This window comes from Fusarium keratoplasticum, chromosome 8, assembly GCF_025433545.1.
Source record: "Fusarium keratoplasticum isolate Fu6.1 chromosome 8, whole genome shotgun sequence".
NCBI classification, from domain to species: Eukaryota; Fungi; Ascomycota; class Sordariomycetes; order Hypocreales; family Nectriaceae; genus Fusarium; species Fusarium keratoplasticum.
Genome location: NC_070536.1, coordinates 1,049,024 through 1,074,327, shown reverse-complemented (window position 1 = coordinate 1,074,327; position 25,304 = coordinate 1,049,024). Strand labels below are relative to the sequence as shown.

General features: G+C 51.5%; 9 protein-coding genes and 2 pseudogenes across 11 annotated transcripts, besides 2 other annotated features; 4 read left to right on the top strand and 7 right to left on the bottom strand.

The window, feature by feature from the left end:
• Positions 1-2,253: 2,253 nt before the first annotated feature.
• Positions 2,254-3,902, top strand: NCS57_01017000 (uncharacterized protein; the record flags this gene model as incomplete). Its single annotated transcript, XM_053059922.1, has 3 exons — positions 2,254-3,471; positions 3,521-3,658; positions 3,708-3,902. The coding sequence occupies 3 exons, from the start codon at positions 2,254-2,256 to the stop codon at positions 3,900-3,902; spliced, it is 1,551 nt and encodes a 516-aa protein (XP_052910316.1).
• A 98-nt stretch (positions 3,903-4,000) lies between these two features.
• NCS57_01016900 (TauD domain-containing protein) lies at positions 4,001-5,316 on the bottom strand (the record flags this gene model as incomplete). The annotated part of the gene is made up of 5 exons (XM_053059921.1): positions 4,001-4,125; positions 4,176-4,255; positions 4,304-4,403; positions 4,454-4,619; positions 4,669-5,316. The coding sequence occupies 5 exons, from the start codon at positions 5,314-5,316 to the stop codon at positions 4,001-4,003; spliced, it is 1,119 nt and encodes a 372-aa protein (XP_052910315.1).
• Positions 5,317-5,826: 510 nt separating this feature from the next.
• NCS57_01016800 (NodB-like proteiny domain-containing protein) lies at positions 5,827-6,744 on the bottom strand (the record flags this gene model as incomplete). Its single annotated transcript, XM_053059920.1, has 3 exons — positions 5,827-5,984; positions 6,033-6,377; positions 6,447-6,744. The coding sequence occupies 3 exons, from the start codon at positions 6,742-6,744 to the stop codon at positions 5,827-5,829; spliced, it is 801 nt and encodes a 266-aa protein (XP_052910314.1).
• A 592-nt stretch (positions 6,745-7,336) lies between these two features.
• On the bottom strand, positions 7,337-8,893 carry NCS57_01016700 (ADSL-C domain-containing protein; the record flags this gene model as incomplete). Its single annotated transcript, XM_053059919.1, has 3 exons — positions 7,337-7,984; positions 8,040-8,548; positions 8,596-8,893. 3 exons carry the CDS (start codon positions 8,891-8,893, stop codon positions 7,337-7,339), a joined length of 1,455 nt encoding a protein of 484 aa, XP_052910313.1.
• A 518-nt stretch (positions 8,894-9,411) lies between these two features.
• Positions 9,412-11,133, top strand: NCS57_01016600 (MFS domain-containing protein; the record flags this gene model as incomplete). The annotated part of the gene is made up of 6 exons (XM_053059918.1): positions 9,412-9,600; positions 9,647-9,800; positions 9,854-10,005; positions 10,057-10,232; positions 10,286-10,525; positions 10,575-11,133. 6 exons carry the CDS (start codon positions 9,412-9,414, stop codon positions 11,131-11,133), a joined length of 1,470 nt encoding a protein of 489 aa, XP_052910312.1.
• Positions 11,134-11,464: 331 nt separating this feature from the next.
• On the top strand, positions 11,465-13,686 carry NCS57_01016500 (annotated as a pseudogene). Its single transcript has 5 exons — positions 11,465-11,529; positions 11,587-11,601; positions 11,665-11,684; positions 11,809-12,817; positions 12,864-13,686.
• Positions 11,465-13,686: a sequence feature.
• A 781-nt stretch (positions 13,687-14,467) lies between these two features.
• Positions 14,468-15,853, bottom strand: NCS57_01016400 (uncharacterized protein; the record flags this gene model as incomplete). Its single annotated transcript, XM_053059917.1, has 1 exon — positions 14,468-15,853. The coding sequence occupies one exon, from the start codon at positions 15,851-15,853 to the stop codon at positions 14,468-14,470; it is 1,386 nt and encodes a 461-aa protein (XP_052910311.1).
• A 1,443-nt stretch (positions 15,854-17,296) lies between these two features.
• Positions 17,297-18,242, bottom strand: NCS57_01016300 (annotated as a pseudogene). Its single transcript has 2 exons — positions 17,923-18,242; positions 17,297-17,873 (listed from the first exon to the last, which is right to left on the bottom strand).
• Positions 17,297-18,242: a sequence feature.
• Positions 18,243-19,909: 1,667 nt separating this feature from the next.
• On the bottom strand, positions 19,910-20,531 carry NCS57_01016200 (Rhodanese domain-containing protein; the record flags this gene model as incomplete). The annotated part of the gene is made up of 2 exons (XM_053059916.1): positions 19,910-20,235; positions 20,366-20,531. The coding sequence occupies 2 exons, from the start codon at positions 20,529-20,531 to the stop codon at positions 19,910-19,912; spliced, it is 492 nt and encodes a 163-aa protein (XP_052910310.1).
• A 341-nt stretch (positions 20,532-20,872) lies between these two features.
• Positions 20,873-22,563, bottom strand: NCS57_01016100 (Transcriptional adapter 2; the record flags this gene model as incomplete). The annotated part of the gene is made up of 2 exons (XM_053059915.1): positions 20,873-22,348; positions 22,471-22,563. 2 exons carry the CDS (start codon positions 22,561-22,563, stop codon positions 20,873-20,875), a joined length of 1,569 nt encoding a protein of 522 aa, XP_052910309.1.
• A 1,430-nt stretch (positions 22,564-23,993) lies between these two features.
• Positions 23,994-25,242, top strand: NCS57_01016000 (Galactose-1-phosphate uridylyltransferase; the record flags this gene model as incomplete). Its single annotated transcript, XM_053059914.1, has 3 exons — positions 23,994-24,094; positions 24,144-24,195; positions 24,247-25,242. The coding sequence occupies 3 exons, from the start codon at positions 23,994-23,996 to the stop codon at positions 25,240-25,242; spliced, it is 1,149 nt and encodes a 382-aa protein (XP_052910308.1).
• Positions 25,243-25,304: the final 62 nt, after the last annotated feature.

Here is a 25,304-nt window from a genome sequence, read left to right as displayed (position 1 = left end):
AGTTCCGCCTCGGATCAGCAACTATCGCTCTAGACCCGTTGCTCATGCGACCATCCGAGCTCCCCGTGACCAGCGCCATCTCCCCGCTGAGCTTCTGGGCCCCTCCCGCAGCCGGCGCTCGGCGGCGATATCCACTCAGCCATGATGGCTACGCAACGACACGCGACAGTGGACGTGGACGTCGTCTTCAAAAGGCGCCAGTTGACGTGTCAGTGGTGTTTAACGTATCACTAGGACTGTCTGATCATCTTTTCCCACCAGCTCAAGCGCCCTCTGGATATCGTAGAGCTTCACTCGCCGGAGAGCAGTGGCCGTGTAGACGTAGTGTCCCTTCACGAGGAAGTGATTGACGCCGTATTTAAAGCAACTCTCTTGCATGAGACCAGGGACAGGTAACAGCCAAAGGAGCTGCAGCAGTCACACCTGCGAGTGGTCAAATTCTTGAAGAGAGTCCTGAAACTATACCCATCGGCTTTGACGCCGATGATGCTCGGGCAAAGGGTCGACAGATCTCATGGCACACCGGTTGACGCGCTTAAAAGCTGCGTGAGAAAGTCTATCTAGAGAAGGAAAAATCTCTCGAACAGCTCAGCGGGGAGCAGATCCAGCTTCCCGAGTGAGTATCGCCGTGGCTCACCTGCATGTCGACCCCTGTCTAGAGGGCAACGCGTCCTCGACCATTCGTGACGACAGAATGTGAAAATTTAATCTATTCTCATTGTCAAATGTTCTAAGTTACTTGTAGTGACCTTTGCGCTGGATCTTGGACCTGCATGAAGGTGCTCCAAGGCCAACAGCACGGGGCTATCACTCACTGTTCACCACCTTGGCTCCTCCAAGCCCACTACCTACTTCGGAAGCCTCTATAGCATCGCTGTTTTAGAAAATGCCCACGGCACTTTAGTGAGTTCCGGAGCTGCTCTGCTGGGTAATCTAAAGCGGATTGATCAACTTTTAGACGTTCGATAGCCGGTAACATAGCCTGGATACTAACCACTCACCCACTCAACCGACAATCTGCTTCAGGACAAGGTCTCGATTCGCCTCTGGGCTGCCCGTCGAATCCAACACGATGGAATTGCTCTCAGGGCGGCACGGGCTCTCAATCCATTTCTTGAAGACCGCCCGAGAATCCTCGCCTACACGAGCGCTGCTCGCGGCGACCGGGGGACAATCGACGGCGGTTCGCTGACTCTTCATAGGGTCCCGCGTGCGCAATCTTTCGTCCAGCAAGTCGATGTCCTCGACTTTGCACTCAACGTACCAATAAGTAAAGCCCTGCTGCTCGGCGAGGGCTGAACCCCGGTCGAGAACTTCTTGGAAGTTGCAGGTACTGTCCACGATGACGCTGAGTCCCTGTTTCATGAAATCCTCTGCGAGTCTCCATTGAAGATGGTAGGCGCGTTTGGCTACTTGGTCGAATGGAACGTCGCTGTCTTCAAGGAGAGAGGATCTCAAGACATCGTGGTCAATGACAACCCCACCGATTGACTGCCGAAGTAGTCTCGCCATCGTGCTTTTGCCAGAACCAGGTGCTCCAGACATTTGTATGAATAGTTTTTGTGGCCTCTGTGAGCCTTGGTCGACTGTCATAGTGTCTTGGCGAGGTGACGCTGTTGTCGTAATTGGGAGTGTTGCCGCTAATCTTGTGAGTTGGGAGAGGCCAAGTATTCTCCAATGGTGTTGAGAAATTGTGCTCTCCGATTGGTTGAACACACAAACTGCAGGTCAAGTACAGTACAGTAGGCCCTGTGCGTCTCTGACAGAAGCAGCTTTGAGACATGGCAGAAACCCTCCCCCAGCAATCTACGCCCAATAGCGAGGGGCGGCTCAGGGAACTACTCATGCACAGCCCGGTCTTTGGTCCATCTATCAATTTTAATAGTATCCTTCTATAATGTTCATCAGATGTATTGATGTGGCTTCGCATCTAGACAGCCAGTGACTGGTTGCGACCAGTACACCATAGATATCGCACGACTAGGAGCCACCACAACTTCTCGCAAGAGCAACGGTATCATTACATACCAAAGACAAATCCACCATCTTATATAAACCCGCTGACACGATGATCTCGGCTCCCCGCATTAGACAATAATCTAATGTAATTGGTGCCCAGAATTGGAGTACACCAGAGTGAGATGGAGTGTCGGATCCCCACACGGGACCACACGGGAAGGGCTTCTTTTAAAGTGGTCGCATATCCCAATTAAACAGATCAGTGTAAGACATATTTTCCAATTCATAGACAATATGGCGGCCCTCATTTATCTTGTACCCCTGTGCTCTCTGGCACTGGTGGTCGCACTCAAGGTTCTGTCTCATGTCTATCAAGCCCTCTTCTCTCCCCTCAAGAATCTCCCCGGACCTACTCTAGCGCGCTTCACCGATTTATGGTACCTTAATCGAGTATCGCGAGGACACTTTGAACGCGACAACATCAATCTTCATCGTCAATACGGTCCCATCGTTCGCTATGGACCCAATCGATATAGCTTCGACCACCCCGAGGCAGCTCAGATCATTTACGGTGTTGGCAAAGCTGACAAGTTTGCCAAGTCCTCCTTCTATCGGGCATTCACCACACCCGATCCTAATCAGCCGTCTATCTTTGCCCATGAGAATATCAAGGAGCACTCTCAGTTGCGAAGACTCTACCAGAGCACCCATGCCATGTCGGCATTGATCTCGTACGAGGACTTTGTAGACGAATGTGCCGATCTGTTCGACCAGAGACTCCGAGAGATGGCTGCGGATCCAAACTCTACAGAGAGCAAGCCGTTGGTCGATATGGGTCACTGGTTCCAGTGCTATGCCTTTGACGTCATCAGCATGATCACCTACTCGACAAGACTCGGCTTCCTCGATCAAGGCGTCGATATAGCCGGGATCATGGCCTCCTTAGAAGGGTTCCTGGCCTACGCGTGCAGGGTCGGCATCTTCTCCTGGATTCATCCCGCTTTATTCGCCATCCGTAACTGGTTTGCTGGAAATTCTGGCACTGGGATACAATATGTCATCCAATTTACGGAGCGATGCATGAAGGAGCATCAGTCCAAGCCCAAGAACCTAGACATTGAGAACGAGGACATTCAACGGATGGACTTTCTCTCCAAGTATGTAGCTCGACACCGAAAGGATCCAGCTACATACGACGCTTGGTATGTCCTCAGTGGGTGTGCATCCAACATGACGGCTGGATCAGACACCACAGGTATCAGTCTCTCCGCGATTCTATTCTTTCTCATGAAGAACCCAGAAGTAACTCAGAAGCTCCGACAAGAAATTGAGGAACACCAGCAGCGAGCAGCAGACCCTAGGCACTTTAGTTTCAAGGAGACTCAGGACATGGAGTATCTCCAAGCTGTGCTGAAGGAGGGCTTGAGGCTGCATCCTGCAACAGGGCAGCCTTTGGAACGTGTGGTTCCTAAAGGCGGTGCAACGATTGCTGGGCAGTTCTTTCCAGAAGGGGTAAGCAGGTTTTGTCTTCTCTCGATGGTGCATTTACTAATATGACTAGACGATTGTGGGCGTCAACACTTGGGTAGAGCACGTCAACTCGACAATCTTTGGTCCTGACGCAGACGTATTCCGCCCTGAGCGCTGGTTAGAAGGCGACAAGCAAAAGCTAGATGCCATGAACCGTCACTGGATGCCGGTAAGTAACTACCTCTCCCCTGAGACAACATGGCTGACTGTCTGTCAAGTTTGGCATGGGCGCAAGAACGTGCATCGGGAGACATATTTCCACTATGGAGATATCAAAGTCAATACCACGAATTATTCGCGACTTTGACTTTTCGTTCCCTAATAATAACTTTAACGTGGCGGAGCTGGAGACTCTGAACTACTGGTTTGTCAAGCCGAAGGGATTCAAGGTGTATATCAAGGCTCGCAAATAGTGGAAGATTGATTCATGTACGGTATCGAGGACGATGAATCTGGGAACGAGTTAAACCGTTGCTATAAAGCCTAAATTCCAAATGGATTGCTAAACTAATCAAGCGGGAGTTTCAAGCGTAGGTTTCGAACTTGCTCCTCCATCACCATTGATTTCTTTCTTTGCGGCAGATCGAAGTCTCGCCTCACGCTCAGCACGTCCTTCACTGTTCGGGTCATAGTAGGCTGCCAAGAGACGTTAGTTGGATGCAGATAATCGTGCCTTATTGACTCACGCTTCTCTCCAAAGACTGTTGTTCGGATTCCTCGACGAGGCGTCTCGTAGGTTCCAGGAATTACACGGTGAAGAACACATCTGGAGCTTGTGAGTACTAGAACTAGAACGGTCTACTCGGGATCATACCGGTTGTCCCACATAGCCACAGCGCCCACTGTCCACTTCCATCTAACATAGTGATCATCGGCAGAGTGAAGATGGTAGGCAAAGAAGTCGAGAAGCTTGTCTAGTAGCAAATGAGTGTCTGAAAGCCTGTGTTGATTTTGGTTTGCTTACCCGACTCCACCTTTTTCAACTCAGCAAACCCGGTTACAAAGCCTGGGTTCACATTGACAGCCTTTAGTCCAGTGACTGGATGAGTCCGCACAGCTGGATGATGAGTATCGATGGGAGGACGATTCGGCCCTGTTCCCCAAAGGTCGAGAATAGTGTCATATTGCAACTACCACGATGTTAGTGTAATGTTTCTTTCAAGTATGAATCATACATACTCGTGAAGTGTGAACAGCGTGAAGACCCTCAACGAATCTCTTCATGGCATCGCTCAAAGTATCATAGAGTCCATAACCCGAAATCCACGCAGTATCGCCCCCAACTTCAGGATGCTCCTCCATACGGAGAAGAGAATAAGAAGGAGGATTGATCTCAAAGGAAGTGTCTGCGTGAAAGTCACCCGACGGCCAGGGCGTGTACTTGGCGATCTCTCGGTGATCCTGTGTGCTCCCTCGAATCACAACATGCTTGACATCTTTCTGTGCAGGATGACGGTCGAGAATACCGTAGTGCTCAAACAACTTGACCTGCTTCTCAGTATCAAGGTCCTGGTCCCTGAAAAATACAACACCTCGCTCATTGACCAAAAGAGCGAGCTCGTCTAACTGCTGAGGCGTCAACTGCGACAGCTGAACATTCTCCAGAACCGATCCAATAGATTCTGTAAGGTCCGTCTTCTTGGCCACGGAGAACAGAGCCTTCTTTTCGGGATCTGCAAAGTGCGCTCTGTCACGGGGAGGCGTGATTTCCTCGCGCAGCGGCTCAGGAGGGGTCCAATCTTTGATCTTGGCGTTGAAGTGAGGATGGATGGTGATCGGGAACCCAGAGTCTGGGGAGACGTGCTTTCGAGATTCGAGGTGAGCCATTTTGAGAAGAGGCAAAGTTGAGGATTGTCAACTGTATCTTGCGAGTTAGAGTTGAGCTGTCACTTATATCGCACTCGTCGGCTATGTGAGCTCGTTTTCATCATTCCACGAAAGATTGCGCACACATGCGAGGTCATGATAGCGAGTTCCGGCTCGGATTGGTTCGTCGTGTAGCCATACAATACAAGGTTGGCTTATCAATCATTTCGATGCGGGGGATAAAGTGAATGAGTTGATATTCTTGGTTATTGTGCCATCGCGCTTATCGGCTTTTCATCTTCGCCATTTGTTGTCGAGTAATATGACGTGCATTGCGAGGTGGATTGCGTCAAGCACTTGACCAATCGCCACAAATTCAAACGATTGGAGACCTCATCTGCTCTTCATCTCAAGAAATTACTGATCTGGAGACTTTTTATAGGGGATGAAATGGTAGACTTCAGTTTCGTCAACTACGCTTTTTCCAATGCTAGCGATGATATCAAGATCCCCTTGTTCATCCACACAAATCTACTCGGACCAAGTAAGCTTGTTGGCTTCCCAAATATTATACACGTGCCAGTCCTTGGTTGTCTTTGAGTGATCTTTGACCAAATACTTGACCACGGAACGTGAATCCCGGTACCAGTTTTTCTCGGGATCCCCAAGACATTCCCCAATCGTAACGGCTAAGAAGGTGTAAGATTCAAGGTATCCATGATAAGAAGAAAACTCACCTCGTTTCCCACTTTGGAGGAGCTGCTTGATAACCAGCGGCACCAGATTCATAACCGTATTGCGGTGAATATCATGCATCAGAACAATGGAACCTCCATTCCACAGCCTGGTCGAGAACAGTCCCAAAGATTGTCCCACCGCGTGAGGCGCATTGTGCTGCCAGTCAAGAGTATCTATATCGGTATCAATGACGTGGTACCCAAGTTCGCCCAGGACCTTCAGGGTCTGGCTGTTGTAGCTCAAGAACGGCGGACGCATGTAGATGGGAAATTTGCCGAGGATTTTGATGAATTCGTCCTCCAGCTTGGTCATTTCTAGCTTGATATTGGCCTCGTCGAGATTCGCTAGGTTTGGATGGCCGTAGCTAATTGTTTGTCAACATGGGCATCAACATGAGATTTCAAAGGACATACGTGTGCGAGGCAACTTGATGCCCTTCTTCAACCATTCGAATGATGGTGGAGCGATAATCCTGAATGTTTGCCCAGTTTTTCCGTTGACAAAGAAGGTAGCATGCATGTCAGCTTCGGCAAGGAGGTTCAAGAGTAGATCTGTGTAATAGAATGGCCCATCGTCAAAGGTGAGTGCAACAACATCTTTCTGAGTGCAGCTGTGAATAGCAACCCCGATGGGAATGGCTTTCTGACTTTGTCCCCACCAAGCAGTAGCAAATTGCAGGCTACACAAGATGGCAGCCAGAATCAAATGCATGGTAGGCAGGTCAGCTACATGAAGATACAAATAGGGGATGGAATATCCCTAGTAGGGATCGACAGCCTCAACATATAGCACAGCATTTCGACTAGGCTATTGACCCTAGCGATCTACTCCATGATGAGCTCTCGACGCCTCAAGAAAGCCTTTCTCCAAAAGGACCGTCTCCCAGATAACAATATATGCAAAGAGTTGGCCACTTCTATCTCCCTGGTCATCATCCAAAACAAACTCCAGCCATCAATGTCCACCATTTGACAGTGTGGTGCGTTGTTTAGCCCAATGGCCAATGTTAATGGCAGGTGGCTTGGCAGTTTACAGATTGAAGTGCATAGATTACGAGACTTGGCTTGTCCTGAAGATAGGGGCTTGCATTTGGGCAGACAATCATGGGATAGCCGCCCTAAGCCGTGGTAATCATCTCAATATCTTATTATTGGAAGGGATAAATTCATTCTGCTGCAAGTCGAATTCTTTCAGACTGATCTTGTTATCACTGTACTACATAGGAAGTGGTTAAGACTCTATTCTTAATAGTAATCAATTCCGTGTCCCTATCTGTTTACATGTCTCATACTTCCAAAGTCCTTCAATGATTACCATTCGTCGTCCCATTCGTTGTCCCATTCGTCACACCGTTCGTCGCACCGTTCGTCTTGCCATTTGCCTTCCCATTCGTCTTGACACTCTCAGAGGACGAAGCCAACAGCTCATCCACCATCAGCTGGCAACAACCGAGATACTGGCTCGGGTCACACAACGATGACAGCTCCTCAGAAGACAGATGCTGTGTGACTTCCGACACCTTCTCTAGTGCCTCGAGCAACGAAGTATTCCTGTCCAGCGCTGACACACAAGCCCCATAGACAATCTCATGGGCCTCTTGCCGGCCCACATACACAGCCAGCTTCATCATGACTGCTTCAGCGACAATGAGGCCCCTTGTTGACTCAAGGTTAGCCTTCATGGCATCCTGGTTAACCTGCAGACCGGAGAGTGCAAAGTTGGCCTGGTGGAGTGATCCAACCGCCGAGATAAAGGCCACTGGAAGCGCTGCCCACTCCAGGTGCCAAGGACCTGAGGCTCGCTCAAAGTCTGATACCATGGCGTCTAGCACGAGTCCTGCTTGTGCTCTGAGGATCTTGGACTGGGCTAGGATTATCTCGCTTGAGATTGGGTTTCTCTTTTGTGGCATTGTTGAGGATGCTCCTCGATGAGGAACGAATGGCTCGGCAACCTAACAAAGACACGGTCAGTCAGCCTTCCAAAGACGCATCAAAGTAAAAGCTTACCTCGTTCAGCTCGTTTGAGGACATCATGATCAAGTCGAGGGCAATCTTTCCGAGTGACCCTCCAACCAATGCCAAAAAGTTGACAACCTCTGCGATGGTATCTCTGGCAACATGCCAAGTGATCACTGGGTCTCGGAGACCCAAGATGACCGCCAGCCTCTTTCGCACTCGGATCCCGCTGTCTGATGTGCCCAAAGAAGCCAGAGTGCCGGCCGCACCACCAAACTGCACGAGCAGACAGCGCTCCTTGATTTGCTGCAGGCGTTCGGCGTGACGTCGTAGTCCGGCAAGCCAGACGCCACATTTGTACCCAAAGGTAATTGGCAAAGCATGTTGTAGATGTGTTCGACCTGCCATGGATGTGTCGCGGTACTTTGATGTCATGGATTCAAGGATGCTAATGGTCTCGTTGAGTTGACGCTCTACAATTACGAGACCTTCCTTGATCTGCAGTTGAGAGGCCAAGTCCATGATGTCTTGTGTAGTAGCACCCCAATGGATGTATCCAGCTTAGAGAATGTCAGTTACCAGTCTCATGCCAAGGAAGCCCACTTACCCTCTTGGTGAGGAACCCATGAAGCCATCTGCTCCACAAGACCAAGGATGGGGTATCCTACAATCTCGGCCTTCTGTGCCAGCAACGGCCAGTCTATCTTGGAGACATCGCTGTGCTTCTGAATGACACTAGCGGTGCCTTGGGGAATAACTCCCTCGTCTTCCTCAGCCCGAGCGAGAGCGCATTCTGCTTCGATGAGCTTGGAAACATATGACCGCTCAGAAAAACATTCTCGAATCTCTTCAGTTCCGAATGTGTTTCCAAAGAGGGTCGAGTCAAAGACAGTAGCGGCAGCCATGATGATAATTGGTTACACAAATGCTTTTGGTCAGGAATAGGTATAGAACCAAGGTCCAACACCGGTCATACGGGAGTCGACATTTTATGCATTTCCTCACTGCAACAGCCCACACCCAAATTACCAATCACACCTCCCAATTCCTCAATCCCGCCACTTTAAATCCCTATTCCGTCGCCTCGTCCGACCATCAAGACCACCTGTGGAGTCGATGCTACGGCGTTGGAGCGGGATAAGCTGACGGAATAGCGGGATAGCGGGATAACGGCGTAACCCTCGACGACGATCCATGTGTCCAACGACTTTACACCGTCCTTCTCCGCATTTTCCCCAGAGGGCTAGGATTTCTCCACGGGGCTGATAGTTTGAGTCTAAAAGATGAACGGTCTGAACCAGAGAGTGGTCTGGGAGTATATAGATGCAAACATGTCTTCTCATTTCTCCAGACTTCAAGGCACTTCTCCAGATTCATCTCCTGCCTCTTCCATCATCCCTCTATTGTACAATTCGGAATCATCATGGCTACTACCGCTCGACTGTCCGCTTCTTCCAAGGACATGAAGCCCTCCGAGCTTGAGGCGATTCACGACGAAAAGATGCTCGAGCAAGACGAGCCAGTCAACCCTCATGGTGACTACTCTGGTGCTGCTGCCAAAACAGATCCCGCCGAGATTGCCCTTGTTCGAAAGCTTGACAGGATGATCATGGTATGCCTCTCAAGAACAATTCATATTCAATTGCTAACAAGACAAGCCCATTCTCTGGGCCATGTACTTTCTCAACTACCTCGATCGAAATGCCCTGCCTCAAGCCCGATTGAACACCCTCGAAGAGGACCTGAACCTTAAAGGCGTCCAATACAACACTGCCATTTCGATCCTGTTTGTTGGCTATCTCCTGATGCAAGGTACGCTTGTTAATCCTTAGCATCAGCCAGAGTAGCAAGACTAACTCACCCAGTCCCCTCCAACATGTTCATGACAAGAACTCGCCCTTCCATTTATCTGTCTGTCTGCATGATCGGCTGGGCCACCGTCTCAGCTTGTACTGCACTTGTCAAGAATTACAGCGGTCTGATTGCTTGTCGATTCTTCCTGGGCTTTGTTGAAGCTGTAAGTCTAGTCACCCAACTCAAGCCTCAATAACTAATTCGGTACCTTTAGCCTTTCTACCCCGGTGCTCTATACTTGCTGTCGATTTACTACACACGAAAGGAACTCGCCACACGCATCTCGCTGCTGTATACCGGACAGGTTGTGAGCACAGGATGTTCGGGTCTCATCGCCGCAGCTACGTTTTCCACCCTCGACAAGGTCAAGGGGATTGCGGGCTGGCAATGGTATGTGTTGCCTCCTCTAATAGCGGAATATCTGTAATAACCAAACACTACAGGCTTTTCATCATCGAAGGCTGCGTCACCGCCATCGTCGCCTTGTTCGGCTTCTTCCTGCTCCCAGACGATCCCTCGCAGACCCGCTGGCTCACCCCTGAGGAGCGTGAGCTTTGCATCCAGAGAATCAAGCGAGACACCGTGGGCGGGCAGACTCGAGGCTCAACCTGGGAAGGCCTGAAGCAAGCCTGCAGCGATCCTCGCACTTGGCTCTTCTGTCTGATGCAGAATCTTCACATCAGGTTCGTGTGTTGAAATCTTGACCCGAGAATCAAAAGCTGACCAACTTAGTGCTTGCTCTTTCAACAACTTCTTCCCTACTATCATCAGGTCCATGGGTTTCAAGTCCACCACTGCTCTTCTTCTTACCGCTCCTCCGTACTTTGTCTCTGGACTGCTCGGTATTCCGTTTGCCTGGTCTTCGGGTCATTTCAACGAGCGAACTTGGCACATCACAGCCGGTCTCTCCCTGGCAGTGGTTGGTTTTGTGATGTCTTGCGCCACCCTCGACCTAGCGACACGCTACACGGCAACATTCCTGTATGCCACGGGTGCTTACTCTGTTGGATCCGTCATCCTCGGTTGGGTGAGCAACACTCTCTCTCAGACCCCTGAGAAGAAATCTGTTGCATATGCTCTCGTCAACGTCACGGCCAACTTGGCATACATCTACTGCGCCTACCTCTGGCCCAAGTCGGATGACCCTGCGTACAGAATGGGCTTCTCCAGCATGGTTGGATTTGCAGTGACTAGCATCATGTGTGCTTGGGCTATGAGGGTTTGGTTGATGCGACTCAACAAGAAGATTCAGAGGTCGGAGAACGAGGCGGTTGCCCTTTACGCCTACTAGACGTCTAAGGTGGCCATGTCAAGCTTCTCCTATTCTCCTGAGATCAAGTTAGTTATGGTTTCTTGGGTGTAGAACAGAATTTTGATTTACACCTGTCAGAATAGGATTTTGATTTAGCTTCATTGCACTCATGCAAGTAGGACTTACACAACTACCCCTGTGGAGGAGAGATTCCATGGCGCTTTAAACTTGCTAGAAACCTTGCTAATAATTCCACTTATGAGCGGTTCTCCAAATTTCGGCTAGTGTGACCCCGCATTGTGCCTGGCATGACCATTTCGTAATCTCGAACTGATCACCATATACAAACTGAATCTTAACAACCTCTCTAATGGCCTCGACCGTTGAAAGTGTTCCTTCGGATTCGCCTTCTGGCAGAGTTCCGGGTCAAGTATGGTAGGTTCAGACCACTTCAGAGATCAATGTTTACACATGCTAACATAAATCATGCAGTGACCGATGTCGGCGGTATGGACCTTCTCCAAATCACCCAGCAGTTCACTTGCATGGCCTCGACTAACGATTCCTCAGGAGAAAGATTAGATGCCATGGTCAAGACAATGATGTAAGCGAGAAGAACTTTTGCTTCAGGCCTCCTATACTAACTTTTTAGTGCTCTCCCTGCCTTCAAGCAGGTGTTGTCTGCGTAACTACAGCCAAGCTGAAAAGGAATAGGAAACGGAAAAGGCGAGATATCTCCATGTCACTATTTCATTTCTCTAACTGGACGCAGCTTTTACGAAGCCGAGGGCATTGAGCAACGTCGTCAGACACCCCCAGGCCATTCTCAACATGCTACAGAAGCCTCAACTCAACTATCTCAAAATGTCGTCCCGTCACAGTCTATTACGCTTCAGCAGACAGGCCAAGCACTGTCCCTACCTGTGATAACCAACACTCCAGGGCCCAGTAGCACAATGACCAGAGCACAACCCGTCACGATAAAGTCGGCAAACGAGCCTGTGATCGGCCATATGGGACGCCTTGTGGCAGATGATCGACAAGCTTCCATGTTTGGCGGCTCAACGACAGGCGTCCACTTCATCAGCCAGGCAGAGCAGCAGCTTCAACTTCTTCAGATGCACAAGGATGCATTCCCCAGCTGCGCTTACGGCTTGTATCTACACAGTCCCTGGGGCTCTTCGGTTCAGAACCCTCTCACACCTGCAGTCTCGGACTTGGTCCGACAACTACCACCAAACACGGTGGAGATTATAGAGGCTACCATTAACAGGTGGACGCCGCTGTATCCCATTGTTCACAAGTCATCAACGATAGATGCTATGCAAAGGCTACTTGGTTTCTACGAAGCCACCAGTTCTAGCATTATCATCTTGTATCAAATTCTTGGGCTGCTTGCCCTTGGAACAATTAGCCAGAGGGGGGACTGCACTCAACAGCACCATCACTTCTTATGCCAGTCTGAGCGCTTCTACACCATGGCCACGGCTTTGCTAGACAGGGTGATTGATCAACCAAGTCTTCAAAGCCTACAGGGACTCGTCATCATGCAGATATACCTCCAACTATCCGGACGTTATTCCACAGCCTCTCACATATCAGGGGTAGCAACGCGCTTGGCTCAGACTCTAGGTCTCCACCGCCATTCACATCGCTTCAAGTTTGATCCCCTTGAGACGGAACTGAGAAGACGGGCTTGGTGGTGCCAATACTCACTAGACGCGTCAGTATCACCTCTCTTGGAGTGCCTGTTGCTAATCGTAATCCAGGTTCTCGAGTGCCTATCATGGCATGCCTCGATTAATACGCGACCAAGATGTCGACACAGATCTTCCCACAAGTGTAGACCATGACCTTTTGTCACGAACACATGTCGAGTTTCCTTTGCCAGGGGAGAGGTCACAAGTTGATACCGCCATCAGCCTATTCAAGCTCGCCCGCATCATCGGCAGGACGCTTGAAGATCTTTACACCACTACCCGTCGCCGTGGCGGAGTGTCAAAGATCGCCCATCTGCAAGCCGAACTCAATATGTGGGAGAGGGTGGTCCTCGAGCCTGAGATGGACCCCGAACTGGCCACGCCAGTCGTCAATATGTCGCTCGAGGCAATATTTCTGAGGGTCGCGCACTGCGTCGCAACAATCCATGTCCATCGACCAGCTCTCTCTTTCACGGTCGCCGATGCGCAGTTTGTCCCATCACTCAAAGCCTGTGGTCAAGCTTCCGCCACCCTCGTTAGGCTATTGTCGGCTGGTCTAGCCATGATGGGAACCGACAGCCAAGGTGCAGAGTATCCTGCGAGCGACTGGCCAGAAAGTCTTCTTGTGACGCTTCTCTACCCCAACGGAATACACATGCTCTGGCAATCAGGCTTAACGATACTCTTCGCTGGGTGGAAAGGGTATCCCGTGACAGTCGACCAAGACGAGAGCCTTATACAATCGTGCATCGAGACGCTGCGACAGCTCCACGCACACACGGACGATGTCGGGAACCATGTGGCTCAGTGTGCCGAAGTACTCGACTTGCTTCGCAAAAAGATATTCTCAGATCTTCAAGTGCCGCCTGATCTCGAGCAACTTCAGTGGAACGTATGGGATTGGCCGATGGCGTCTGCGTTGGAACTTGCGAATATGTTGGATACGGCCCCGCTGGATTTAGACTTGAATCCAGAGAGATGGTTATAGGCTCTCTTCGAGATTAATTTGAGTCTCGCAAGTCCTATCGAGTTATTGAGCATAGGCAGATGCAGTCATTTAGGCCCAAGCAATCCTCCTCCCGCATGACAATGTCTTGAGCAATCCGCCAGCTCCGGAGCACGTCGTAGTGAGGTTGAGGGTCGGGAGTACCGTGGAGGAAGGATTTCGATCAGGAAAACGAAGCGAGTTATGACGAGGCAATGCGTAACTTTTATTAAAAGGCCTCGACGTGTAGGTCATTCGGGTCGTGCACAGCAACGTGCTCGTACTGGCAGGCGGTTCATATCGTAAATGTTATAAAAGGTGGTGTTTCGATCATAAGTTTCGATTCAACCGTTTGAGTGAATAGAAGTGACAAGAAGAGAAGGCGTAAAATGGCATAAAGTAAACACCAGTCAATCCCTAGAGCAGAACGTAAGAAGTGGCCAACGAAGACCAGGAACAAATCCCTCCATTCTCTTCAACGCCGACCAGATACCAAAGAACTCCCGCGTAAGATCCATCCCATTCAGCAGTCCAGCCAGACTTCCGACAATGATACTTAAGCGTCGAGAAAATTTCAGCCCAAAGAAAGAATGGGAGGGTATCAGTGGAAACATCATAAAAACAAAAAGAACAAACGGGCATCATCAAAGATCTAAATGCTGTAAGCGTGTCGTCGGTGGTTGAACGCTTATAGTTCATCCTCCCAATTGCCTTCCACTTCAATCGTCGTGCCCAGGGCCTCTCGACCCTGTCGAATCATGTCTTGTAGCTGCTTGTTGAAGGCGTTGATGCGCACATCTGTGTCCCGCTCCTCCATCTTACGACGGGCAGCGAGATGCTTGGCTTCAGCATCAAGGCGAGGGCTGGCTTCAACTGAAGCACGTGCCGAAGCTGTCGAGGCGTTGCTGTGGGAGCGGCGGTGGGACATGTTGCTTGGACTCGGGGATGGTGCCATCGTGTTTCGACGTCGGGTAGGTTGGGGAATCTTGCTCGGGGAAGGAGATCGAGTACCAGCGAAGGAGGCGGTTGATGCTGGAATCGGAGATGGCAACGAAGGTGAAGGGATGTGAGAGAGGCGGCTGGTAGGGCGACTGGCCGGTCGTCGCTGGGTCGGAGTCGATGCTGACGAGAATCGAGAGGCGGGCGTGCTGATGCGTCGACCGGTTGCCATCGATGGGCCCGTGTTTCGCGATCGAGGAGTCGGGCGATGGGAAGCACGTCGCGCTGGAGGGGTAGGTTTCGGCTGAGCTGGCTTATCGTCACTCACCAGAACCCAATTCCTACCAAGCTCATCCCGGTGATCAGTATGCCTCCGTTTCGCGGCCGGTCCGGTTGGCGTGGATGCTCCGCTGTTGATGGGATCCTCGGAGTACTCAGGTTGGTGGTTGAAGTAGTCTCCCTGGGGAGGAAATTGGCCTGGTAAGTGCTGGTTCTCATCTGCCTTCTCGTCGATCGAGGGTAGTTCTGGCAGTTCCTGTACCCTACCGGTCGACACCGAAAAGGCCTTACCGCCGCCGGCCTGGAAGCCTCGGAACGCGCCAGCCTTGCAAAACTCCCACACACGCCCGACAACGCCGCCGAGGGTAGAGAATGCGAAGCTTCCCCAGCTCTGCGATGGCATCGGCTGCGGAGGGAGGTTGAAGAGCGGCGTGGGGCCGCCAATATTCTGGTCTATGTCGTCATGAGCTCTCTTCGATCCGAGAGCTCTTCTATAATCCGAGTCCGAGTACATGCTTTCGCCGAGGATGCCGCTTTCGAAGGGACCGCTGCTCGGGGTGTCGAGCTGGCCGGCGAGCTGATAGCGCCTATCGCCACTTCGAGTCTGCGCGACAGGTGTACTGAAGAAGCCATTATGGTCAAGGTCGCCTTCCATGCGGATATCTTGCGACCGTGACATGTCATGGCGATTCCGCTTGCGCTTAGATGCGTGCACGTCATGAGCGGCGCTGATGCGAGGGGCAGCGTATCCGAAGCTGGTGCTCGAGCTGGGCGACATGGGCGGGCGAAATAGCCCAGGATGGACGCCCTCGCCGTGAAAAGCGCCCGGCATGTGGAAGTGCGGAGGAACGGTCATTTCTCTTGAAAGGTAGGAATGCGGAAAGCGGGCGTCATGCGCACGCGCGCGCAAGGATCGGAGCGAGATGGAAGCTGTAAAAGAATAAACAGAAGCTCAGCGGCAGCCGAGACACATGTCAGGACTACGCCTTGGAGCGGGTCTGGGGTAAACTGAGCCGTAAAGTCGGAACGGTAATCGGGGATGAGTTCGAGATCGAGCGCAATAGAGGATCGTTGTTTGAGCGGCGAGACAAAGGGCGATGGTTTTGGTTATCGCCTCGTGACTGGCTTTGTTTGGGGTCGGGTCTTGTGCCTCGTCCGTGTGCGGGTGGGTGTTGACGAAGAGATGGCCTTCAGCGCATATGGTTGAGGAGTTTGCCTTTTGGTTGCCTGGCTGCACGCAGCAACTCTAACGAAACTTTGGGTCCGGAGGAACGTGATCTGCCTGTACCTTTGGCGCCGTCCTGCACTGTAGGTACGTAGTATGATGCGATGAATGCAAGTAAGAAAGAGGGCCTTGAAAGCGAGGCCCTTCTGCCGCTTGCCGCAGTCTTGTGACGTTCAGCGCCAAACAGCTTGCCGACTTGGTTGTTTTGTTTGACAGGGGGGGTTTGCGGTTGGGGGGCCAGCGTCTTTGTCGATGGATGATTGGTGCAACTCTGAAGCTGATTGCTTGCCTGGAGCTGCCGAGTTTCAATTTGCTGCTGGAGGCTGCTGCAGGTGGTGTAAGATGGATGCAGGAAACAAAGACGGGAGTCGCAGTCGCAACCTGGAGAACGAGACGCAGGGAGTATTGAGAGGCTGGGTTCTTTTCATTCCTCAACCTTGTCCCCTCCAGCCGACCTTTTTGCCTCTTTGCTCACCGCTGCCGAATAGTGCGTGGCTAGACAAAGCTTTGCTCTGCTTTAGCGAGTGCAGCTCCCCGGGCCAGCTCTGTGCCCCTGCGTCGGCGGGTTCTCAGGGTTTTTGGTTGGGGATGGCGGGTGATGCTGGCCCACTCAGATCGGCAGGGTTTAGCTTTTTGACAAAGAACGGGGACAATGGATCAGGGGGAGTAGCCACAGTTTTCATCTGGCGATTGATTTGATTCATTTCCACCATGTGCTTCTGCATTGGTTGTCCCAGGCGATCGCCGAAATGGAGGCTTCATCTGAGTCTAGAAAATGTGGATGATCGATTAGATAAGCATCCAGGCCCTTGGCATTGCTGCTCTCATCATTCATGGCAAAAGCGAAAAACCGGGCTATCTAATGCATGGTGCTATCTAAACACACTGTCGTTACTCTTGCTTGCTCATTAACCATGTTACTCATGCTGCGTGAACAGATGCCCTCTAAGGATCCGTGCCATTCCCTTCCATCCAGTCCAGACGCCATCATCCCTTGAAATCCCCAAAGGCCATTGGTATCATTCCAGCTCCTGTCTTGGTCCTCAAATTCAAAAAAGTCCAGGCACGAGAGGCTCAGCCACGAGAGTAGTAGTCATCCTGCTGACCTTTCCGCTCCGGCTTGACTCCTCCATCGACGCCCTGCTCTCCGTGGACGTGGGACTTGCTTCCCCAAAAGGCCTCCCGCTCCTTGAGGACCTCTTGGCCCCAGGTCTTCATCTCGGGGAGTGTGATTCTGGTTGCGACGTATGCGAACTCGCCCAGATCAAGTTTGCCATCTCCACGCTTCTCGTACTCGACCATCTGCAGGAGCAGCTCCATCTTGTCCACATCGTGCACAAAGTGACTCTCAAGCGTCTTGGAGTCCTCATACTCTTGCCAGATGGCACGGATATCTTCGCCCGTTGTGCCGCCAGCGACATTTCGCAAAAGGTTCTTGGTCAAAAAGTCCATCGTCTCGGACTCGCGGCGGCTCTTCTCGGGCTTGGGAACGCCATCGACGGGGGTGATGTCACCGACGAGCAGCTCAGCCATGTCATGAATCAAGCACATCTTCATGCATTTGGCAAGATCGAGCTTCGGGGCGAGGGACGGCGGGGCGAACATGGAAATCATGGACATGCGGTACATGTGGTCGGCGATGGATTCTCCCCTGGTCATGTCAGTAACCGTATAAGCAAAACATATCCCAGGCAAGTTACCTCTCAATGCCGAATCGCCGCCACCCTTCTCTCTTGGTCGTCTTGAGTCGCTCGAGGAGGTGGAAAAAGGCCAGCGGCGATTCAGACCCTTCAACGGGGGCATCACCGGGGATCTTTTCGACTACCTTGTCGACCGTCCATGGCTCAGAGACCTGGATGACGGGCGTGTAGCCAAGGTCTGCGGCAACCTCAGCTGGACGGAGGTCCACGCGCCCATTCTGCTTGGTCTGCTCCGGCTGCGAGCCCATGTCTGCGGTAGGATGCGATAGATAGTGCGATCTCGGTGGCGGGGTAAAGTTGAGCTTGGTTCTGGTGAAGATCTGTGCGGATGGATCGGTTGAGGTGTTGCAGAAAGATAAGGGAGAAGTCAAGATAGAGAGTCTTAAGTAGTTGGTATGCACAACGCCCAATGGATGTCTGTTGGAAGACCCAGACAAACAACGCCGATAAAGAAACAATGGGAACGGAAGGAAAACAGGTGGGACAGCTAGCTTCAATCAACAAGACAAACAGGCTGGGAACTAAAGAATCTTTAGTGGGAAGCGAAGCGAGGGGAGGTTTTGGACTCTCGCAGTCTCCTCTTCCAGTGCGACACCGGCCAATCGTCAGCCACTTAAAAGAAAGCCCCAGGAGTTTGCGGCTTGGTTGCGTCATATCGGACAGGGGTCAGATCGTGAGGCTGTTCAGGGTAACAACACCACAATATTCACGGTGTTGGTCTACTTTGAGGTCGGCTCTACAATGCCCTTTAAATCCCATATTGTTTGGTCTGAACACTAGAGGGCTTTGTTATAATAGGGTTACGTCCACATGTGGCCATTTTCATGCAATTTGAGCCGTTGAAGAGTGGAAAATTCTGGTCCGAATTCATTCACTTTGCGATTCAACCTGCAGCATTTTGCACGATCTCACCACCCACAAACAAACACAATTTCATTAAATTCTACTCTCAAAATGCTCAGCTTCATTACACGGCCATCTGCACAGGTAGAATGTCTCCATTTTCTTATCCTCAAGTAACCAGCAACTTCATGCTGACTTGTGGATGTTTCCTTCGTTGTGACATGGCCCCTCCTTCCAGAGCCTTTACCTTGTCCTGTGTACCTGATGTATCTACAAACTCTCCAGATGGCCTTCGGTGAAAAGCAGCACCTTAAAAGCCCTGATAAATTTAACCATATTCTCATTCTACTCCTTGTAAAAACTTTTCCCTCTATCAGCTTCTTGGATCGACTCAAGGCAGCCAACCAACATCTATCCTCACCACCACGGACCAGATATATCTTACTTCGAATCAGAGATTATCGGACCCGAGCCGAGATCAGATTATAGGTTGTATCACCGACAAAAGACCCAGGCTTTTCGAGATGTTGCCCGTCCCGATCACCTCTCGGATGGTCACAATTTCAACCACATCAGTCATTAGGACGGGGGCTCCAACCAAAGGACTGGGTGCTGTCACCACCACGGCCAGGATGAAAGCAGCGATAACGACTTTGGTGACAGCAAGGTCGAGAATAAGCAAGTGGAGGACAAACTGGGCGAAGACAGCACAGCAAGAATCACAACTACCAGAGCCGCCACCACCCCTTCTACTCCCACCACTGTCACGACAGGGACGACAACGGCCACCGCCCTCACCATTTGCACTTCCGATGCCAACTCCATCACCTTGTTCGGCACTGCTTTGGCAAGATCCGTGTCCCATACCGAACTCAACGGGGAAAGATAGCTGGTACTTGGGCAAGGGATATGTCTGGACTTTCCTCCTGCTCCTCTTCGCAGCCTCCCTTTCGGACCATCGTCGTCGGAAGCAGCAGTGTTTGACACACCTGGCACCATCACTTCAAATACTGAAGCCCGAGAATGACGAGGAGTGATAGCTGCCAGTAGACTGGAGAGGTGGATAGAGGAATATACCCCGCCGTATTGAGAACCTTCTCAAAGCACGAAGCATCGCCAAACTCTGCGAATTGGATGTCGCTTCTCAGTAATTATCCCACAAATCTTTCACATACCCTTCCGTCAACCTCTCATCCTCTCCATACAGCTCCTGCCATCCAGAGAACCCTCTATCCAGCACAAACACTTCCTGCCCGTCTGCTCCCTTGGGATCCTCGCCCATGGAGCGCAGCAGGCCGTCCCGCTCGCGGAGGTACTTGAGCGCGGCGCTGGGTCCTCGGATTTGGCTGAGGGCACAGTGGAAGACGACTGTCTTCTTATCCTTCAGGCGGCGCACGAGGGTCGCCATCATGGCGTCGAGAGTGTGGGCGGGGATGTTGCTTGCACCCTTGATATGGCCGCCGATGTAGTCTGCGAAGCTGGTTAGCTGCAATTAAGACTACATGATTCAAACTTGGCCGTCTTGAGTGCAGCGTTAGAATGGAAAACATGTAAAGAGATCGAGGGCGCTTGTTGTAGCGATATTGTAACGCATACTCACCATCATCACGAACATCAATAATGGCAAACGTGGGGTCCGCAGCGTTCACCTCCTCGAGAATCTTCTCCGACAAAGACTTGGCTGATAGCCGCTTGAGGGTCGCAATGGTTGTCATCGTGCGAGCCTGGGAAAAGAAGGGTTTGCTGATGGACCTGAACAGCCTCATGGACAACCAAGGTTGAACAAGTCTGAGTTGCGTCTCATCAAGTCTTGACTCTTCTCAGAGGTCCCTCTCAACAGACGAGCTAATGCAACTGCCCCACCAAGGAAATCTGGCTTTGCCAGCCTGAGATGGCGGGGTTGCATCGACGAGCAACACACCTTCAAGTTGACACTCACAGCTAAGAGAACGCACGTATTGGAACAATCATTGGATCTAGTCGTACGCTCATCAATATCTATACACAAAGTATACAGTACAACGGCTTCAAACAAACAAGTCAAGGCATCGCAAAACGCCCCCAGTCCGCTCTTCAGGGTATTTCTCAGTAAAACAAAACAGCCGATTCACGCCTTGCCCACCCATCCCGAGTTGATAAAGAAATCGAAAATCCTCCCTCCTTTCTGCGAGTCCAACCTGCAGATCTCCTTGGCCTGCTTCTTCTTCAGCGTGCCGTTGGTCTTGAGCGCCTCCTTGAGGATCTGTTCCTTGATCATCAAGTACGGCTTCGGTTGCAGCCTAATCACTTCGCACAGTTTGGCTTCCTCAGGTGTGAGTAAATGCAAGTCTGGCGCGTTGTCCTGGCTCAGCTGCAGGGGCTGTACGCCCGAGATGGGTTGCGCAGTGTACTTCTGCTTTGGTGGTGCATGCCCATTGACGCCGTTCACACCGTTTACGCCATTGACACCATTGGTCTGGCCGTTCGTCGATGCCTTGCTGTCCCCGTTGACCTCACCGTTGGGCGTCGGCGACGGCCGGATGGGCAGCTCTGGGGCGACAAGCAGGGCGGCTCCACTGGGAGGTTCGGGGGGAGGCTGTTTTGACCTCTGAGCAGACGCCAAGCGCTCGCGGTCCATGGATCCCATGGGAATCGACTTTTGGATGCGTGACGCCTTGTCAGCTTCGTACTTTTCACCACTCCGAAGATCTCCAATCCGGTTGTTCCGCCATTCCTGAAGCTGCGCGATGGCTTGTCTCAAGTTGAGCTCATCAATGAGACCCTGGTTGAGATCCTCAAAGTCCTTGTGGTTCATCATCCGGGCAAATGGTTTGGCCTTCTGGAGTAGGTCCTTTTCTTCCTTTGTGCGCTTCTTCTCCAGCTTGGTGTTTTCCCGGTAATCGAGGAGATTGTGCTCAAAGATGACCTTTTTGCGTTCCACACGTTGCGTCAGTCGGCAGTTGTAAATGTCCATTACAGTCAGCTTGAGCTCCATCTCGGGCTCAAGCTCACCGGTCCTGGGATTCAATCCATCGCCAGGGTCGAATTGCATAAGCTGGACAGCTTCCTCTGCCTCATTCGCGTATTCGGTCTCAAATTCCAAACGACCCGGCATGTAACCCTGGATTTCATGACAACTCGGTACACTAGCCGTGGGTTTCGTCTTGGGCTGAAGGGCTGGTGCATTTTTGGCTGCATCTCTCCGTTCCTCTATTCGCCTCTTTTTGCGCGATTGGAACTCTTCACGGGGAATCTCGTTGGCTAGCTCACAATCTTTCGGGGCGCATCGCTTCGGGAGCGGAAAACATGGTGAGTCGACATAGGTCTGGAGATAGTGGTCGCGGACTTCGTCCTTTTCTCGGAATCCACCAATATGATCGGCAATGTCGGACCATGAACCGAGACCGTATATCTCTGCGCCTTCGAGAAGGAGTAATTCTTCATCGGCACCCCATTCCCGGTCGAAGATGGGAAACGAGTTCTGCTCAATGACACGAAAGGCATGGGTCGCGGGGTCATGAGCATTTCGGGCTTCTCCTTTGGCAAAACACGAGACGCAGAGGTCGAAATCACTACAGGCTGAGTCGGCACATCTAATACGGACCTACACAGCAAGATTAGCCGCCTCCATCATGACATGACAGGTTTAGCCGGTATATCTCCGGGGCGCGTCTTCCACATCCCCGACAGCTACCAGGCAGCAGCCAAAACAACAGGGAGGCTTACCGTAGATGTGATATCAGACGAACAAACGTCGCAGACGTATTTGACACCTCCTTCACTCCCTCTGGTGATGGTTTTCTTACGTATAACGCCCATCTCGCCGGTTGCGATGTCGGGCGGGGAGCTCGACGTTACCCCCCCTGTCGGATCGTGGTCGGGAGTTTGGGGCCACTCTGGGCGCGATGACGGTCCAAGGGAGGGTTAATGGTAATGCGCAAATGTTGAGATTGATGATGCGACGCGAATTTTGATGGAAATGGGTGATTAGGGGTCGTGGTTGATGGAGCAAGTGATGGGTCGACTCGTCGCTTGGAGTTGCGATGTTGATTTCGGCGCTCTGGCTTGGTTGGTTGGATGGAGCCCAACCCCATGTCCCGCTGCTGAGCGTGCCGTATCCGCCTCCGCAGCGTGGTCACGTGTTAAGAATCCAGGCACGGACGCTTGGGAGTGAGCCACTGACGGAAGCCGCTATTCCTAAAATGGATGGATGCCAAAAGATGAACGAAGGGAAATCGATGTTGCTCGATGTCATAGAACCTGGGTTTATTTGCAAGCAAATAAATCTTCTTAGACATAAGATAGTCAGTTTTGATTGAATAGAATAAAAAAACATGGCCTCAAGACCGCTTTGCGTGTAGACGCATCGAGGCAAGTATGCTGCCGTCTCCAGATCTATGGGCAGCGCAAATTATATCCAGCTCGTTACCTACCTGTATTTAGCAGCCATTTAGTGACCTACTGCGGTATCTCGGACTATATCGTTCATTGCACATGGTATGATCCAATTCAACCCCAAATTTGTAGTACCACTAATGGGGCATAGCTCCTTGATGTTATCTCGCACGCAGCTCGGGGATTCATTCGGGGCGTCATTCGGCTGACGCAGGACAGCCTAATGCTCATGGGGATACTTTAGATGGATTTGAAGCGTTCTCTCTTTTGCAAATCCGACTACAGAACGATGCTAAGGCCTCCCCCAACATTTAGATCATCGTTGATGTTACTGGACAGTTGCAAAGAATGACAACGTTCCAGTATGTGGAACGCCATTGGGCTACCGATGTGGTGGGGGTTTGAGAAGCTTGATCGCGGGGTCATTGGGGGTAGCCCACTCCTCGTAAATCTCGAGCCAAAACAACCTTGCAGGAAGGATGAAGTCGTTCTTGTTCAACAGTCTAGCATATAGAGACCTGTAAGATTTAGAACACGCATATCAAGAAAACCACCGGATGATGTTTATGTACGGAGATCGTGGCAAATATCCAAGCACATGCTGTTCCCCTCGCTGGAAGCTTCGCCGAGAGCGCGGCCGAGGGATCCATTCAGATGACGGCGGTACCTTTGTGCCACCGGGCCAGGCGTTGAACCGCGCCATTCACAATCTCCAGAAGCTCTGAGAGTCATTTTCTTCCCTGCCTCACCTATTTCACCTTAAACCTCAGACCGTACATAACACTGAACCTCTTCGCTCATCACTGAAGAAAATCTCATTGTTGTGTTGTTGTTGAAACCCCCACCACGCCATCATGCCTGATCAGATCCTCGACGACATATCTCACCGCAGGTATAATCCACTGACGGACTCCTGGCTTCTTGTGTCTCCTCACCGGACGAAGCGGCCCTGGCAGTGAGTTATTCCCTCTTTCACCTCAGAAGCTTGTTCTAATATTTCGTAGGGGCCAGCAAGAGGCTGCTGTCGCAGGCTCACTTCCTGAATATGATCCTAAGGTGCGCTCATGACACCTCGTCTAGTCAAACATGATCTGACCATCCATTCAGTGCTATCTCTGCCCAGGAAACACACGCGCTGCTGGAGGCCAAAACCCAGCTTACGACACGACCTTTGCTTTTGTCAATGACTATAGCGCTGTAAAGGCGGAACAGCCAGACTACGAAGGCGAGTCCTCGTCTAATGACCTGGAATCTCTGCTCCTGCGGGCGCAGGGAGTCAAGGGCGTCTGTTATGTTATTACCTTCTCTCCAAAGCATCATGTTACTTTGGCCGACATGACGCCCAACGAGATCGTCCCTGTTATTGAGCATTGGACTCGCATCTACGCCAACCACCTGGCAGCATCCAGCCCGCTCGCGGCGGAGGCCGAGAAGCTGACCATCTCCATGCCCAAGGATGCCGCTCCTATCCCAGAGGAGGAATATCGCTACATGCAAATCTTTGAGAATAAGGGCGCAGCTATGGGCTGCTCGAACCCCCACCCTCATTGTCAGGTCTGGACAACTTCTACTTTGCCAGAGGAGCCTGGTAAGGAGCTGGTGCAGATGACCAAATACCGAGCTCAGCACGAAGGCCGACATCTCCTGGGCGATTATGTCAAGTTGGAGCTGGAAAAGGAGGAGCGTGTTGTCTGGCAGAACGAGGGCTTTGTCATCGTCTGCCCTTGGTGGGCTGTCTGGCCATTCGAAGTCCTCATTCTTCCCAAGCGACACATCCGATCCCTCGTCGACTTTAAGCCTGAGGAACGGCTCCAGTTTGCTGAGGCGATCCAAGAGGTTACCCGAAGATACGACAACCTGTTTGAATGCAACTTCCCCTACAGCTCTGGACTTCACCAGGCCCCTCTCAGCGGGACGCCCGAGGAGGTAGAAAACGCCTACTTCCACATGCACTTTTACCCACCTCTGCTGCGCTCGGCCACGGTCAAGAAGTTCCTCGTCGGCTACGAGCTCATGGCTGAGCCGCAGCGTGACATTACGCCCGAGCAGGCCACGGTCCGCCTGCGCAACTGCGGAGGAGAGCTGTATCGAAAGAATCTCTAGGCTTGAGGGTCATCAGTCATTCCCAAACATTTCGCTCTCTATTTTGTCTATAGACCGTATGG